Source organism: Thermobia domestica, chromosome 8 (assembly GCF_964235325.1).
Source record: "Thermobia domestica chromosome 8, izTheDome1.hap1.1, whole genome shotgun sequence".
NCBI lineage: Eukaryota > Metazoa > Arthropoda > Insecta > Zygentoma > Lepismatidae > Thermobia > Thermobia domestica.
The window spans coordinates 141224130-141242190 of record NC_137461.1 but is presented as its reverse complement, the minus strand read 5'-3'; the positions used below and the strand labels follow the sequence as shown (position 1 = coordinate 141242190).

The 18061-nt window shown below is 36.7% G+C and overlaps 1 protein-coding gene across 4 annotated transcripts in view; it reads right to left on the bottom strand.

Annotated features, from left to right (window-relative positions):
- The window catches only part of LOC145693252 (ankyrin repeat and death domain-containing protein 1A-like), a 76329-nt gene that overhangs the window by 37590 nt on the left and 20678 nt on the right, over window positions 1-18061 (bottom strand). For 3 of the 4 annotated variants that reach the window (XR_014132732.1, XR_014132731.1, XM_081769079.1), the window contains one exon: window positions 3006-3102. Coding sequence is in view for 1 of the 4 variants with exons in the window: in XM_081769084.1 (XP_081625210.1) it covers window positions 3099-3102 (4 nt within the window). In the remaining 3 variants the exon portion in view is untranslated. Of the gene's footprint in view, window positions 1-3005; window positions 3103-18061 lie in introns of those variants that run through there. The other variant, XM_081769084.1, reaches the window with a different exon arrangement.

The following is an 18061-nucleotide window of genomic DNA, read 5'->3' as shown; positions in this document are numbered from 1 at the left end:
AGCCAAAATATCAAGCTCCACTCACCAAAATCTAGATTGCCTTTTATTTATAGCTTTGAAGGCCATTAGTTTTTTTAACTTAAAGTCTTTGTTTACACATTACAATACCTTTCCTTTCCTAGTGCTACATTAAATCACCTACTGAATACATTCTAAGTACAACCGTTTAAAGTATGGGTAGAAGGATGAAACTTATATAATCGTAGAACTTATGAATTGGTCACAGTACCATAGCTAATGCTTGCTTCATCTATTAGCTGTATGCATATAACATGTGGGATGGCCGTTAGATGGCGTTATTTCTTAAAAGGGCATTTTGTTTAATGTGGCAACATTTGTCCTTAAGAAACACATGTGTCACTTTAAAACACACTATATCGTTAGTCATTCGATCGAGATATTTACAAACACATTTTCTTTTTACTGTGAAAATATACACTTTTGTTCTGGAAAAATGATATTTGTGGGAAGTCTTACTCCATTTTTCACTTTAAAAAAGAAAAGTTCTGCGGAAGCCCATCCTATGTTTGTGGAAGTTTGTAACGAACATGCTCCATCAATGAGCATGTGTGAACAGAACATAGAAATCTCCAAAGAAGTTCGAAGACATTGAAAACAAGCCTTACTGGATTCACCTGAAACACATAAACAGCTTGCAGAAGCATTACAAGTTATTCAAGGAACTGTTTCCAGATGCCTACACACCTTAGGCAAAAATTCAAAAGAAAGCAAAATTCCATGAATTTTATACGAATTAACGGAAAGAGTTACGGAAAGAAGAACACCTTGCGAAATTTTGATTGCCAGGCAAAGAAGGAAGTCTTTTCTTTATCGAATTGTTACTGGAGATGAAAAGTGGATATATTCTGAAAACCCAAAACGCAACAAATTACGGGTTGATCCAGGCCAGCAATTAACATTTCAAGTAAAACGCAATATTCATGAAAAAAAGGCTTTACCCTGCATCTGATGGGATCAGACGGGTGTTGAAATCTGGTCAAACTGTTACTGCAGACCGCTACAAACAGCAACTAACCGAGCTTTGAAGAAAAATTGAACAGAATGGGGTCAATAATTTACATGGAAGAGTCGGGGTCCTTCATCACAATGCTCAACCAAATGTTGCTAAGCCTGTCCGGGAAACATTGAAGGCACTAGTCTGGGATGATTTATACCATCCGCATATTCACCACTTCCGCCTACTATTTGTTTCGTTCGATTCAGCATGGACTTCCAGAACAGCGCTTCAACTCTTATGCAAAAACGAAAAATTGGTTTGATAGATGGATTGCCTCAAAAAATGAGGAATTCTTCCATCTAGGAGTCTGTAATTTAACTGAAAGATGGACGAAAGTTGTAGCTAACGACAGACGTTTTGAATATATATATATATATATATATATATATATATATATATATATATGTTTAATAAATAAACCAACGTGTTTCACTTGTAGAAAAATTTCTCAAGTCATATACATACACCTAATACATTTGAAAATACATGGAGATATGATGCGTACTTACGGAGATGAGGCCTCATTACATATCGAAATCAAAAACTCAATGGGTTATCTAAATGGGTGGGTTGGTTGATTTGAAGATTAGTATCCCGCTCAGCACGGAGGCTATAATGAGATGTGTGCCTACAGTTTTACCGTAGGATCTAAACCACATGAGATCCTAGCGGGAATCAAACCCGAGTCCCCCGTGCACAGAATTCCTGAAGATGATTTGCAGTAAACGCTCCCATGTAACTTGACTACGGACACTTTTGAGGAAGACTTGCGTGAAATAGTGATTGACGATCAGAGACTCATGATCAGGACATTCGCTAACACTGTTAATATTTTCAGAAACGCATTAAGGATATTCTCAATACAATCTTGACGAAGAAAAAAGTGTATTGTAATGGATCTCGAGGTCGTTGATATTGCTTAGAAAGGAGTACAAATACAATCAGTGCTATACGCAAAATTTCATCAAGAGGGTGGTGCATGGACTCAATTTCATTTCCTTTTACGACAAGCGTGATTTCTGAATATATATTTTAATATAGTACATGTTTATTTTTCCATATCTTCCTCAAAGGCGGAGGGGTTAAACCTCGATCCCTTTTCTTGCGTATGACATTGAGTACGATTGTCCTGGCGAATTTGCAGATGCTTTATTTGGATTCTGAAAGTTTCTGTAGCAGATTGTAACTATGGATAAAACTTGATTCCGTCACTTCCAACCGGAATAAAACTACATTCCATGTAGTGAAAGGATCCCTTTTCTCTGGGACCACAAAAGACAACGGTCCCCCATGTGCTGGAAAAACTGTATCCATCTTTTAGAATTCCCGTGATGTTTTGTTGGTATATATATATATATATATATATACCAACAAAACACCACGGGAATTTCTGAAAGTCAATACTTTGGGCAAGTTACGATCTGCAATCAAGGAAAAGCAGAAAGGCATGTTGAAGAAATATATTTTGTTCCACACCAACAATACGCCAGCTCATACCTTGGTTGTTGCAATGGCAAAAGTGCTTGATCGTGGAATTGAACTTGTTTTGTAGCCCTACCCCCAATTCTCAAAATCTTGTTCCTCGAACCTGTTCAAAAAACATTGAGGTCATGGATTTTGTATATGTTTTCTGAACATTCAAATGTTGTAGGAGCAAACGTATTAAGTATTTTGAAGTCAAGGGAGATGCGTCAAAAAATAACTTGTTACAAAACTCGACAGTTAAGTGAATCACGGTCGAGCTTAGAATTTTTCAGTCACTCGTAGTATATTCGTCAAATACATACTCTAGATTAGGACATTAAGTACCTTTTTATATTTATTATAGAAAAACACGTAGTTCTTGAACTATCTATGGTACAGAGTTTTAAAAATATCTATTTAGAAATAGGTCATCTTTTCACAATTAAATCTAAGTATTTAACTCTTCCTTATGTTATTAATTAAATTTCCTAAGACGCCTACGCAGTACATTAGATTCACTTACTCTCTTTGTAAAGTCCACACAATCTCTGCTTCACCGGTGCTGCAAACGACTGCGTATCCTAATTCAGCCAGAGCGTTTATCACCCTCACAGGATTACCTACAAATTAAGAATCGCACATCAGTTTTGAAAGAGGAAATCAACTACTGTTTCCTAAGTAGAACCTAAAATAAACTATTAATTTATTGATGGGAGTTTAACGTCACTTTATAATATTGGGAATACATGAATGCAATCTGAGCCACAGCTAGGCTTAACGTAAAAACAATTTAGATTACAAGATGTATGCTGCGCCAAGAATACGATGCGTCTCAACAAGACTATGTGAACTTGCAAAACAAAATGTGGTTGCAATCAGCACACGAAACAAGACGATACAAGATATGAAGAAAGACATGTTTAAACAATCTCGTGTTCTTAGACTTACAAACAAAACAACAGAAAATTCAAGATCTGAAAATCACTATTTGCAGATGGTCGTAGTTAAGATCGAGGTCTGCGAGAAGCCTTCTGGCCTCCAGTGGGCCTACAATATGGCTTCAGTCAAACGCCATTAACTGCACGAACTGAGCTCACCTACGCCGTCTTGGCATGTGTCCAACATTCATAACTACTTCGATACACAGTGCAGTGCGGGAAACAAACACGTAACCACTCCTTTTGAAAGTCGTGAAAGTTACGAGCTTGGCGTTTCTACGACCAGTACTCGTTTCTTACTGCATCCACAGTGGGATTGTTGAATTGACCAGTAACCCAACAGCATACACAATTTCTTACAGGTTTCTGGGCAACACGTAGTCTTATATTTAGTAGGTATGCACTGTATAGTGCATTTATATGAACTTGTTTCAATTACATTTGTTCAATACTATTCATTTACTGCATTTAACACTTCACTTACCTTTTTGTTCACACAGTTTAATCTCGTACGTGCTCAAATCGATCTCCTTTAACATTGCTACATGCTTCGAACTTTTCCACAACAGTATGATACACAGTGCGACACAAAACATTATCTGTATCAATTTCAACAAATCCTTCTGAGATCTACTCTTACTTCATCCACTGTGTGGCAATTTCTCTCGTAAATCTTGTTTTTCATTGCAGACCCCCTCCCCCAATAAAAATCATTGGTGTTAAGTTACGTCACGTGAACGTGGTGGCCATGCGATATTGTCCCATCTTTCGAACCAATCCACTGGAAAGGTTAGGTTAACACAGTTCCTTACTGCCAAAGCATAATGGGAAGGTGCTCCATTTTGCTAAAAGAACAATTCGGTGAAGTCAGCTTTGGTATTCAATTGTGACACTACCACGTCACGAAGCATTTCTAGATTATTTGAAATTCGCCCCATCCCAAAAGAAAGGTGGTCCGACAACACCTTTGCTGGACAATGCATACCACACACTGTGATGCAAGCTGGTTCGGTTGAGACGTGATGGTAGCTCTCCAAATGACCTTATCCAGAAGATCTAGCAAACCGATTTGGTCACGCATCAATTCGCAGAACTGCAATAGTGATCAGGGTCAACAAAATCAAAACCGACATATGAGAGAATAGCTTAATAACGTTTCTAAAACGTACATAAAGGATATAGAATACTGGTTTGGAGAAATTAGACGCAAAAGGTGAAAACAACACAAAATAAGTGAAGCTACTTTTGGCCTACTCAGTATTATTCCATTCCTGTATTATTTATTTTATTATATTTATTTTTTACTATATTATACACATATAAACTTTGCTCTTAATTTATTACGCCTTCTTTGTCCACTGTTCTTACCAATCAATCTGTTCCATTACTTTTTTGTCATCTTCCTCCACTAGGTTCGCTTTACTTTCAACCTGACTATCTATACATATAGCGTAATACAAAACTTGACGTATTAAATCTGTCTCAATAGTTTTAATAGAATAATTATTGCGAAGTGAGAAATGCATACTTGTGGTTACTTAAGCAACTGAGAAATAATGGTATATACCAAAACGAGTTGTCATATTTTAATGTAAAAGAGAATAAAGGGTTAATGCGTGACAATGTTTCTATTTCTGTCTTTAATTGTACGCTCATACACCATACATACAGTAAATTGTAAACACTAACCAAAGTTTTAAGAATTTTGTTTTTAAATTTAGGTTGTCTAAGATGTATGCGCCTTTGGAAGTCAAAATTGAGAATATCTTTAATGTGATTTGAAAATAACATTATGAAACCACACTATTTTGCACTATTTTGCTCGATGGGCTTCTATTATTACTTCCGAGTACACTGTAATTCTGTCGCTACAGAACTTCTGTGGTTTCTGGTCAAAAATTGACACACAGGTATCTTTTGAACCTAATTTAACACCATTCAATGAGTTCTGCAGAGACTGACAATGACAGTTTCTTGCTGCCAAATATGGTATATATGGTAGATGCATTAGAACCTCCCACGGAATTTTTTTTTAATTTCTGACAGAGCGTTAAAGACATATATGATCTACCGTTGTCAGTGTGTCATACGACATCCTTTCTGTTGACTAGCTCCGGCCGTTTCTTTTGAATTGCTAGGTGCATTCGCGCGCAAATTGTCGACAGTATAGGTTCGATTTATTTAATTATAAATACTTCCGGACATTACCAGCACCTAAGCCCATCATGTATGAGAGATGACGTCCCTCGGCAAGCACATTGTCCAGGAAGGAAGAAACCGGCCTGGGACCTGTATGTTAACGTACCACTTCGCCATTTACCTGGTGTGAATTAAGAAAATCCAGAAAGAACCTCACTCATGATGGCTGACCTGAAAAGGCTATTGTATCTCATCCATAGTTCCCCATAAGGATTCAAACTCGGGACTGCTCCAGTACACTTCCGAGTTTATTGTTCTGCCCGGCGACAGCAGCTTGTGATGTCCGATGCTATTCCAATCCTATCAAACACACAGTATAACCTTCTTGGGCGTCAGTGTGGGCTTTCCATAGACTGCGAAGCTTCTCGCTTTCACCATGATCGCACATTGTTGATGTATATTATCCATTTTTATTACTCGTATTCATCTGCTTCAGAAATGGCTCGAGCTCGTTACGTTTCAGTAGAAACTCGCAGATAGAAATTCGATCGAGTAAATGTTTCTGAGTCAGATCATGTAGCACCGAAACATGAGCTTCTTTTTGTAGCCATCATTCTCCAAATAATCTAACAATGTTTGTTTTGTGAATTATATTACTCCTGGCGATAAATTACATCAAAATACTTTTTGACCGACCAAAGTGATGTTTTTAGTTTTGTACTCATCACTGTTTGAAGATTTCTCAGACGTGTTTACACAGACAGATCAAAGCTAGGCTGACTGAAAAGGCAAACGCACTGTGCGCTCTTTAGGGACAAAAATGCGTTTGTCAAAATACTTATTCTCACTACTGTAAGTGTAGTTACTATAAGTTCTCAGATTTAGATAATTTTAAGCAGTATTGCAAACTTCAACAGTTTTTACCATATCTCCAGAACGGCTTAAGATACCGTATTCCTGTAAATGGCATTGTGATTTTCACATCTATTGAAAACAATCTATGAAATTGGATGGGATACTTATCTTCGCAGTTTTTCGAAATAAAGGCTTCTGAAAAAAAAAAAAGTCAAATTTTGAATCCTTTGTAACTTTGTTCATATTCATTCGAAATTCGTCACAACATGATCATAGTATTAGACACTTAAATACTTTGGAGGTGCATTATCACGTCTGTCTCATTTGTGTTATTACTGCTGTAGAGACCACCGAAATTTGGATGTTCGTGATACTGTAAAATCCTTGATTTGCAACACTGAATAATAAATTTAACATTGTAAGTTTTTGTTTAACAAGCCGATTTGAAATATATAATAACCTGACGTAGTGCCATTTGAAAAAATAACTTTATATTGGGATGGCAACACTGTTTACCTTGTAGTATTATAGGTATACGAAACAGTGTTCCCCTGCCGATATTTCCTTGGTGCGAAGTTTCAACGCTTCTTGTCCATTAGTTTAAAACTTAGAAGGGGGTATCAAGGTATATGGTCCACCACATTATATATATATATATATATATATATATATATATATATATATATATATATATATATATATATATACGAGGGTCACTACGAAAGTTTTGAGATATGCATTGTTGTGGCACAGTATTTGAATTCCAACAATTGCGTTCGGTAGTGGTATCTAGAGCGAAGAAGCGAAGCAAGTTTCAACTCGCCTCGCTTATCGGCGTGGCCGTATCGCCTTCACTTGTTTGTTGATGTGAGCAGTATTCGGCTGTCTAGAATGGAGCTCGAAAGGGAACATTTTCGGGCAATGATCCTTTACGATTTCAAAAGTGGTTTGAACGAGACACAAAGCCTTGACCGTTTGCAGCGGGCATTTGGGAACCTGGCTCCTTCCCGTGCTACAATTTTTCGGTGGTTTGGTGAATTCAGAAGAGGCCGGACATCGCTTAAAGATGAAGAGAGAGCTGGACGTCCGGCTAGTGTTGTAAATAGAAAAAAAACCGTTCGTATTTTTTCAGAAATGTACGTTTTTTTTAGAAAAAAAAACATTGCCTCTCGTTTTTTTTCTAAATTTCGTTTTTTTCAAATAGTCATTTCTAATGCATCTTACGTCTATTTAAGTATTAAATATTTTTATATCCGTGTAACGTGGGTTCCTGTCACCACGGCATGGCGCGTCCTCAGGTTGCGGATCGAGGAGAAGGCCTCTAGATATAGAGGTTAGCTGCGAATATACTGAATAAGCAGTCGCAGACAGCCGACTAGGAGTGGTCCTCCAGCTTGGGGGTTTGGGTAAGGCTAACACCCTCATCCTGTAAAAAAAGGTACTTGTTCAGAAACATTCACAAAAGCCTCGGACAAGGACTGATAACTTGGCACGACCTCGGCAAAAGAAAATAGACATGAGATTTGGAACATGGAATATTAGAAGTCTTTATAGGGCAGGCGCGTTAAAATCTGCTACGAGTGAGTTAGAGAAATACAGGATGGACCTAGTAGGAGTTCAGGAAGTTAGGTGGGAAGGAAATGGATCTGAGAATTCCGGAAATTTTACGTTCTTTTACGGGGAAGGAAATAAAAATCACCAGTTAGGAACAGGGTTTTTCGTTCACAAACGAATATTAGCAGCAATTAAACGGGTTGAATTTGTTACTGACAGACTTTCTTTTATTACTCTTAAAGGACGGTGGTGTGATATTATTGTTTTAAATGTACATGCTCCAACTGAAGATAAGGGTGACGATATAAAGGATAGTTTTTACGAAGAAGTGGAACGGATATTTGACCAACTCCCGCGAAACCATATGAAGATTCTATTAGGGGATTTCAATGCGAAGGTAGGATGAGAGGATATTTTCAAACCGATTATAGGGAACGAAAGTTTGCATAAGGAAAGTAATGACAACGGTGTTAGACTCGTGAACTTTGCAACATCCAAAAACCTAATCGTGAAGAGTACAAAATTCCCACAAAATTCCGACGTTCATAAATACACTTGGACATCACCAGACGGAAAAACGCATAATCAAATTGATCACGTTTTAGTAGATAGAAGAAGACAATCTAGCATAATTGACGTCCGGTCGTTTAGAGGGGCTGATTGTGACACTGATCACTACCTGGTAGTAGCGATAATACGGGAGAGATTATCGTTCAATAAAGGTAATATTCAATGTCCGAAAACGGAGAGATTTAATTTAAAGAAATTAGAAGAGAGCCATGTAAGAAAGGAATACCAGATTGAAGTTTCGAATAGATTCTCGGTTTTAGAAGACTCGGAATGCACTAGTGTTGAGGATACTTGGATTGAAATTAGAGATAGCATTAAAAGTTCAGCAATAGAAAAATTGGGACACGCGGAAATACGTAGGAACAAACCATGGTTCGACCAAGAATGCATTAAACTAGCAGAGAAGAGAAAACAGGCAAAATTACAGTGGCTACAAAATCCGAATGAAATAACTACACAAAATTTCGCAGATATCAGGCGGGAAACTTCCAAAACTTTTAGAACAAAGAAACGCGATTTTTTGAAAGCTAAAATTAAGGAACTTGAAGATAATAGTAAAAATAAAAATATTCGGGACATGTATAAGGGGATAGGCGAATTTAAGAAAGGCTATCAACCTCGTGCTTATATATTAAAGAAAGCTGACGGAACAGTTCTCACTGATACGGATAGCCTCTTAAATAGATGGAAAGATTTCTTTGACGATTTGCTGAACACGCAGCCAAAAACTAATGCGCGTGGAGAAAAGGAGATACACACCGCAGAACCGTATATTCCAGAACCCAATCGAATAGAAGTAGAAGCCGCTATAAAGAAATTAAAGAAACACAAATCTCCGGGTGTGGATGAAATTCCGGCTGAGTTAATTTTAGCTGGAGGCGAAAAATTGTGGAACAAGATACACAAACTCATTCTCCTTATCTGGAACAAGGAAGAATTGCCACAAGAGTGGAAAGAATCAATCATTGTTCCAATTCACAAGAAAGGCGACTAAACTGACTGTAATAATTATCGAGGCATTTCTCTTCTGTCAACATCCTATAAAATCCTTTCAAATATTCTATTAGCAAGACTGACCCCATACGCAGATGAAATTATTGGAGATTATATGTGCGGATTTAGACGAAATCGATCAACTATCGACCAAATATTTACCATTCGCCAAATACTCGAAAAAAAGTGGGAATACAATATCCCGGTACATCAACTATTTATTGATTTTAGAAAAGCTTACGACTCGGTTAGGAGAGAAACATTGTACAACGTTCTTACAGAACTTGGAATACCGAGAAAGCTAATTGGATTAATTAAGATATGCTTAAGTGAATCCCAAAGTAAAGTCCGGGTAGGAAAATTTTTGTCCACGAGCTTTCACGTCGAAAATGGCCTGAAACAAGGAGATGCGTTGTCGCCATTATTATTTAACTTTGTGCTGGAATACGCTATAAGGAAAATCAAAGATAGCAACCAGGGCCTACAGTTGAACGGTATTCACCAGGTGATGGCATATGCTGATGATGTAAATTTAATAGGGGATGATAGGAGAACAGTAGAAATAAATGCAGAGATCTTATTAAATGCTTGCAGGGACATGGGTTTAGAAGTAAATGCAGAGAAAACTAAATACATGGAAGTGCGTCGGGACCGTAATACGGCAAATTGTGGGGGCGTTAAAATATTAAATAATACTTTTGATAAAGTGGATACTTTCAAATATTTAGGATCAATATTAACAGATGAAAATCATATTCACGAAGAAATTAAATGTCGACTAAAAGCAGGGAATTCGTGTTACTATTCGGTTCAAAATCTCTTGTCGTCGCGAATTCTGTCGAAGAATTTGAAGCTTAAAATATATAAAACGATAATCATGCCTGTTGTTCTGTATGGTTGCGAAACATGGTCACTTACTCTGAGGGAAGAACATAGACTGAAAGTATTTGAGAACAGGATCCTGAGAAGAATATTCGGACCCAAGAGGAACGAGAATGGGGAATGGCGGAAACTTCATAACGAGGAACTACATAGTTTATAAGGCTTACCCAACATTGTTAGGGTCGTCAAGTCTAGGAGGCTTAGGTGGGTAGGTCATGTAGCTAGAATGGAAGAAAGTAGAAACGCTTTCAAAGTCTTGACTGGAAGACCGATAGGAAAACGACCATTAGGAAGACCTAGGCGCACATGGGAGGATAATATTAAGATGGATCTCGCAGAGATAGGAATACAAAGTAGAAACTGGATGCAATTAGCTAAGGATAGAAGTCAGTGGAGAGCTTTTGTGAACGCGGCACTGAACCTGCGGGTTCCATAGGCCATAGAGTTAGTTAGTTAGTTAATATTTTTATATAGGTATAATCACCGTAAAATGCAACATAAATTAAACGCTAGATACTGATACGCTACAAATATTTTACAATTTACATGAATGCCATACCTATTAACAATTCGGGTTTCAGCAGTTTTCATCAATGTCAACTAAGAAATAAAAGTAGAAATGAAATTTTGTTTTTTCGTGAAAGCAGGCCTTTAATAAGTACGAAAATAATGCCACGAACAGTATAAAATTCAAATAACTTGTCTAAAGGTAAAAACTAATACTAATTTGCCTAATAGTATTTTTCTAAATGTCATATATAAATAATTTGTCGACTTATGATATGCCGGCTCTACCATATATGCAACACGGTGCATTTGCGTGGAGCGGCAAGTTTGGATGGTCCGGTAAAATCTGTCATAAGTATATTATTTAAATTAAATATTTCTTGTTGGAAACAGACTTCATGATGATGGTAGTTACCGTACATTTACTAAGCTGACCTTCTATTTGAATACTACATTCATAAATTATGTTTAGGTTGCATTAGTTTAAGGCCACATGGACAATGCTAAAGTAAATGGTCGAATAAATCCGAGTACAAATTGCTTGATTGTTGCCAAATGCAAGAATTCAGTTCTCGAATAGTAGTGAATATCTGTTCCATTTAGTAAGTTATCACAGTTTTGATATGACAACTAGTCTTGTTTTTGTGAGAAACAAGTTCCTTATCATTGAAGATAGAAACAAGTTTTTTTTAAAAAATGTTAACAGGTATTGAAGGGAAATCAGGAAATAAAGATAAAAGAGCTAGTTGCAATGGAATTGCAAACTGATACATTGAGATTGAAGCTCGATAGTGAATTCTATAAAAAGGATTACCATTTTTCCTCTGCACGTGTGTTTGCCTTATCTTTCACTAACGTAATAGATTAATATCTATAAAAAAAAAAAAAAAAAAAAAAAAAAAGACACAACGGGATTGCATTTTTAGTAAGTATTTAAGCCTTTCTGAGTGCAACTGCACTTACCCTCACCTTTGTTGTTCATGCTGGAGTAGCATACTTAAAATCATGACTTTTAAGATTTGTTCTTTCTGGAGAAAGGGGGAGGCGGCAAATTATGCCATTGCATGGGGCGACAAATTGACTAGGACCGGCCCTGATGACATGTATATAAAAGACATGAATATAGGATGACATAATTTGAAGTAATGCAGGGTGTTTCAAAATTAATATTTGGGTTTTGAAACTTTGTAGTATCTATTACAATTATAAATATTATATCAAATGAAAGAGCAACTCAAACAGTTTTTTACGTACGCATGTACATGCATTGTTTCTTCTGTCTGCCGTTAGAAAGAGCAAGCAGCAAAGATGTAGACTAGAGAGCAGAAAGTTTTTTGTGTTTTAAAGGGGTGTAATGGAGGGTATACGCGGGTATACGATGTATACCCACCTCTAATTTTTGGAAACTATCGTATAGCCACCTAAAATTTAAGAAGTACGCGGGTATACGCTACATTCGATCCATTGTATACTCACTTCATTGGAACAAGCAACAACTGCTTTTCATGTACTGTATGCCAAAGCAAAAAATTACACTAAACAGCTGGTCGACAGGTTGTTGCCGCGAATGATGTCTAAACATTTTTAAAATGTTTACGTTTTTGGGGTGTGAGAATCGAAAATGTAAAAGCAAAGACATCGAGAAATAGCGAAGAAAAATCCAACGAACATGTTAATTTGCCAGCTACTACTTCAGAGAAAGACGTAAGATTATTTATTTATTTATTTAACATTATAAAGGCGGTTATGGCATCTTCGGCTTGATGACGAAGATATCAGAGGGATAGCATCGTTCGTTAAAGGCATTGGAATGAAACTACTTGGGGCCTATAAGCAGGGCCGGCGAGAGCGGTCGCGGGCCCCGGGGCTGAGCAATCCCGGGCCCCTTACATGTTTCCTTATGACCTTTTACTTACTTACAACTTTGGACGGAATAAACTAAAATGAACATTAAGACTTATTTTGAACTCTTTATTAGACCATTAATGCGTTTAATTTACATGTTAAATAGTATTGCTATATCTCCAAATAAGTGAATAATAAGAACTCTGAACCTAACCTATGTTCACTATTCACTGAAAAAAAACTTCATTAATTCATTATTTAGATTTTGTTTAGACCCTATACTTGTTGGTTCTAAGATTTTTGAAGGCTTCAAAACTAAAATGAATAAAAAATTATATATTTAAATACAATGGTATAAAAATATAGAATAAAAAGTAACTTATCTATTTGTAATAGCAAAAGTTCTCCCCTAATGCTCAATCAAATGCTCAAAACAAACTAATTTGTGAAGGAAATACAAAAAGAAAGTATTAAATAGTTAATGCAAGTTGAAAAAGTAAATGTTCTCAACCATCCAACCTGCCCTGTACTATGAATATCTTTGCACAAATTGTTGCTGTAAATAATTATATAGAAGTAAGCTATACAGTTAGTCTTCCTTAACTAGAGACATGAGGCATTAGGCCTAAGTTACAGTTACAATGTATCCTTTTCTACGTATAGTTACAACAAAATTCCCTTTCTGGCTTTTTTTCAGGGCGAATTCATCAATGATAGCATCCAGTTTGGTACACTTCATAAGTTCTGTCTCCACTGCCAACAAGCCTAAGCTTGATAATCTGTCTTGACACATTGTAGAGAGTAAAACATTTTTTGCTCTATTTAACAGAGAGAAAGAGCGCTCTGCACTAGCAACGGTAGCAAGAATTGTGGCGAATATACGAAGGGCCACTGTCAGATTTGGAAATAAAGTTTCTAGATTCAAAGTTTTGATGTTATTTACTAAATCCCATGGTGAAAGCGTTTTCTCACCAAAATTGGACGAATATATCAATTTCAGGCTATGCAGTTCATCAGAAAGATAATCTACCAAATCTTTTGTGTATCGTTGGACTAGTGCAGCTGCTTGTTCTTGGATCTGATCACCTGTCATTTCTTTGGAAGACCACAGTACACAAAAATTGTTACACAAAGAGTGCACTGATTGGAAGCGAACTGAGTAAAAATATACAACATTTAGTAATTCTTTATCCTCGGCCGCCGGGCCCCCTTTGGGGCCCTGGGCCCCAGGGCTCTGGCCCCTCCTGCCCTCCCCTCTCACCGGCCCTGCCTATAAGTTAGGTACCATTCCGACATTTGTGTAGTGTGAATGATGAAAAATTTCGCTTAGGATAGCTGATCTGCAAAGGCTTTTTCACATCATCTTGACCGATTTCTTCTTCTTCTTATTATTATTATTATTATTATTATTATTACTAGTAGTACTGGAATCTACATCTGTGTGAAAGGGTCTAGGTTTAAATTTAGCTGGAAACAGCTGTTCGCTTAATTCTATTTTTAAATAATCGATAGCCATCCATCCTCGTTGGTCTTTCCAGGCTTTTCTTTAAGTGAATGCTGGAATAGTACATCAGCTTATAAGTCCAGGCACGTCCTTTTCAAATCACTTTGTCTGACAGTACACTCAAGTTTTAATAATTTAATAACCAGTGATGAAACACGTTTCAATATCTGAGAAAATATCTGGTCACGGAAATTGTGATCTACCTAGGTTAGCTAGGCTTGCGGGTTTTGTTATTTGCTTCCTCAGTTCTAATAAATAAAAAAGAAAAAATGAAATTTGAATTTATAAAGGGGAAAAGTTCCCATTTTTTAGTTTAGAAGTTTTATTTCTTTTAGGAGGTGTGTGTGTGTGTGTGTAACAACGGATGGAGTGTATACCCACCTAAAAAAAATAGCATTACATTACTGATAAAGACAGAATCTGTACAGTGCAACGGTCTGTGTGAAGAATATTAAGGAGACGCTTGCAACTACGTCCTTATCGTTTGCAGTTGCTACAGGTCTAAAGCCTACAGACTACGGTTTACGTGCCAATTTCGCAAGTAAAATATTGCTGCATAGCAATGAAGATTTTTTGGATCGTGTCGTCTTCAGTGATAAATCGATATTTCACCAAAGAGCTAATGTAAACACTCATAATGTTTGTATCTGGCCGTCAGCAAATCCTCAGGAGATGGTACACTTGAAACGAGACTCACCTAAATTGAATGTGTTTTGTGCCATATGCAGAAAGTTTATGGGCCTTTCTCGCCTATCGACTAGATGTGTGCCGTGTGACAAATGAATCTCACATTGAACACTTGTAGCAAAGACTGTTTGAGGTGTTCTTTTACTTGATGCATTGCTTATAATTGTACGTAAAATGTAATAAGTATTACGAAGACTTAAAACCCCAAAATTCATTTTGAAACACCCTGTATTTCTCACCAACAGTGTTGGAACTAAGATGTAAAAAGGAGAAAAAATTTTCCTTATAAAGTGATTGTTTATAACAACTATATTATTATTATTAGTCGAGACTATAACTACAACAACAACACGAGTTAGTAGTCAAAAAAATGTAATCAAATGTATACTCGGTGGCCCAGGTAGCCAAAGTGGCACACACGGGTGTCACTTGTTTAATCCTCTCCTGTGTGGACACTAATTAAGATATCGGGATATTATTCTTGCAAAATATGGTTGGACTGTAGTTTATCATATTTTTTTTTCTTCTGGTGTCGAATTTCCTTCTCAAATTTCACCCCAGTCAAAAATTCGAAAATTTTCTAATTTCGAATTTCCTTTACTTCTTTTTTCCCTGTAGCTTCCTTCGTTGTAGAAAGACCTCCTTATACTTGCCAGATAGATACCTCGGATGGATACCTAACTGTTGACATCAATTGGACAGGCCTGCGCGCAGTGTTGCCAATTAGGGAAATTAAAATTTTCCTAAATTTGGATAAAAAATTAGAAATTTTTGTTTATAAATCCGTACCTATACGTCTGAGTGCAAGCCAACTTACGCCAATCGAACATTTGTCCTTACTTAACAAACGCAAGTACAGATCGTTACACTGGGGTAATTAGGGAACGCATGAAAAATTCGTATTTAGGTTCTAACCCTTGATTTTTCTAGTTTTTCCCTACTTTTCTGTTTACAGTAATATATTTTTGGTAATTAGAAGTTTTGTTCCTTAAATATCGTCGTGTACCAATGTTTAATTTAAGATAGTTTGCGTCTGTCTGGTAGCAGTGTTACCAGCTACAGAAAATTTTAATTCCAGATTTTAGGGGGAAATTTTGGAAAAATTACGTTTTGTCTCTATTATTTCCCTCTTGTTGGCTATATCGGACCAAACGTACCAGTATCTGGAAGTCTCGTCTTTGCTCTACACAACGCATTATAGAAAGTTTCAATAGGGTAATTAGGGGAAGTACAGTAGACCTTGTTCTCTAATTGGGAAGATAACTGTGATTTTTTTAAAGGTAGAATGAGATATTTTTTATTGACATGCTTACTTTATTAGATATCGTCACAATACTTATAGGATATATTAGAGGGATACCAAAGCTTATTTTAAGATAGTTTGTGTATGTCTGATAGTAGTGTTGCAAGCTACAGAAAATTTTAATTCCAGATTTTAGGGCAAATTTTGAAAAAAAAAATCCTTTTTTTATTTCTATTATTTCCTTTTTGTTGGCTACATTCGAACAAACGTACCAGTGTCTAACAGCCTTATTCTTAGCCTACACAGCGCACCATAAAAAGTTTCACTAGAATAATTAAGGAAAGTACAGATGAGGTTTATAATAAACCATGTTCTGCAAGTGGTAAGAAAATGGTGAATTTCTGAGGTAGAATGAGATTTGTTTTAAAAATTTCATGCTTACTTTGTTATATATCGCCATGATACTTGTAGGATATATTCTTGGAGTACTAAGGGCTATTTTCAGATAGTTTTCGTCTGTCTGATGGCAGTGTTTCCAGCTAAAATAATTAATTCCCGCTTTTAAGTGAAAAATTCGGAAAATTTCCCTTTTCCCCTCTATTATTACCCTGTTACTGGCTACATTGAAACAAACGTACCACTACCTGAAAGCTTCCTCTTTGCCCTACAGAACGCACCATAAAAAGTTTCAATAGGATAATTAGAGAAGCTGTAGCCCGGCATGATTGATTTTTGCTTGTGAGGCGTAAAAAGTGTCAAAATTTCATGTGTATGACAGAATTTTTTCTTTCCCTCTTTGGATGGAAGCAAGCGACTTCAGGATTTCACTGTACCTTGTCAACACACCAAAGATTTTTTTAGGCGACTTGAACCCATATAGCAGCAGTGGTACTAGATACAAAAAAAATTTGAAATTCGGTTAGGGAATTTTTTGTAAATTTTCACCCCTACATTTTCCTCAATAATTTCCCACCCATTGGCAACACTACAATGCAACTTACACCAAAAGATAGCCACATCCATTTTCTAAAAAACAAGGCCTTAACCATATCTATCGAATGAATGGTTTTTGAGCAATAAGTCACTAACTGCAAATGTAGGAAAACGCCAAAAATTACCTGGGGCCAAAAGGAATAATCACACAATTTTGCTAGTATATAGGTGCAAAGAAACAAAAGATTTGTAAGTTACGAGGGCTTCGACTAAGTTCTGTTGATTATTTCAATAATCTGCGACGTAAATCAATAAATAATAGTTGCCAGAAAAAAAAACAGACATTTGAAAAAAAACATGAAAAAGAACGATGTTTTTTATTGAAAAAAAACTTCACAGAAAAAAAAACCGTTTTTTTACAACACTACGTCCGGCAACAGCTCTGTCAGATGAAAACATTGCCGCTATGTAACAAACGATTCGAGAAAATCCTCGAACAACTTTCAAGGACATTGAATCTACAGTGAACATTGGATCGCCAGCAGTAACAAAAATTCTTCATGATCATCTTCGGCTCAGGAAGGTTTCATTTCGTTGGGTGCCTCACACTTTGACTGAACAGCAGAAGCGCATGCGTGTGGAATGATGTGAAGAAATGCTTGCAAGATTTGATGGAGGCAATTCTCGACGCGTCTCTGACATTGTTACTGGTGATGAGACTTGGATCTATCAATTTGACCCTGAAAATAAACACCAGTCTACAGTTTGGATCTTTCCAGACGAAAACCCACCCACGAAAGTGAAGCGACCGCGAAGTGTGGGGAAGAAGATGGTCGCAACTTTCTTCTCCAAATCTGGCCATGTTGCAACTGTTCCACTTGAAGAACAAAGGACTGTTACTGCACAGTGGTACACCACTGTTTGCCTAA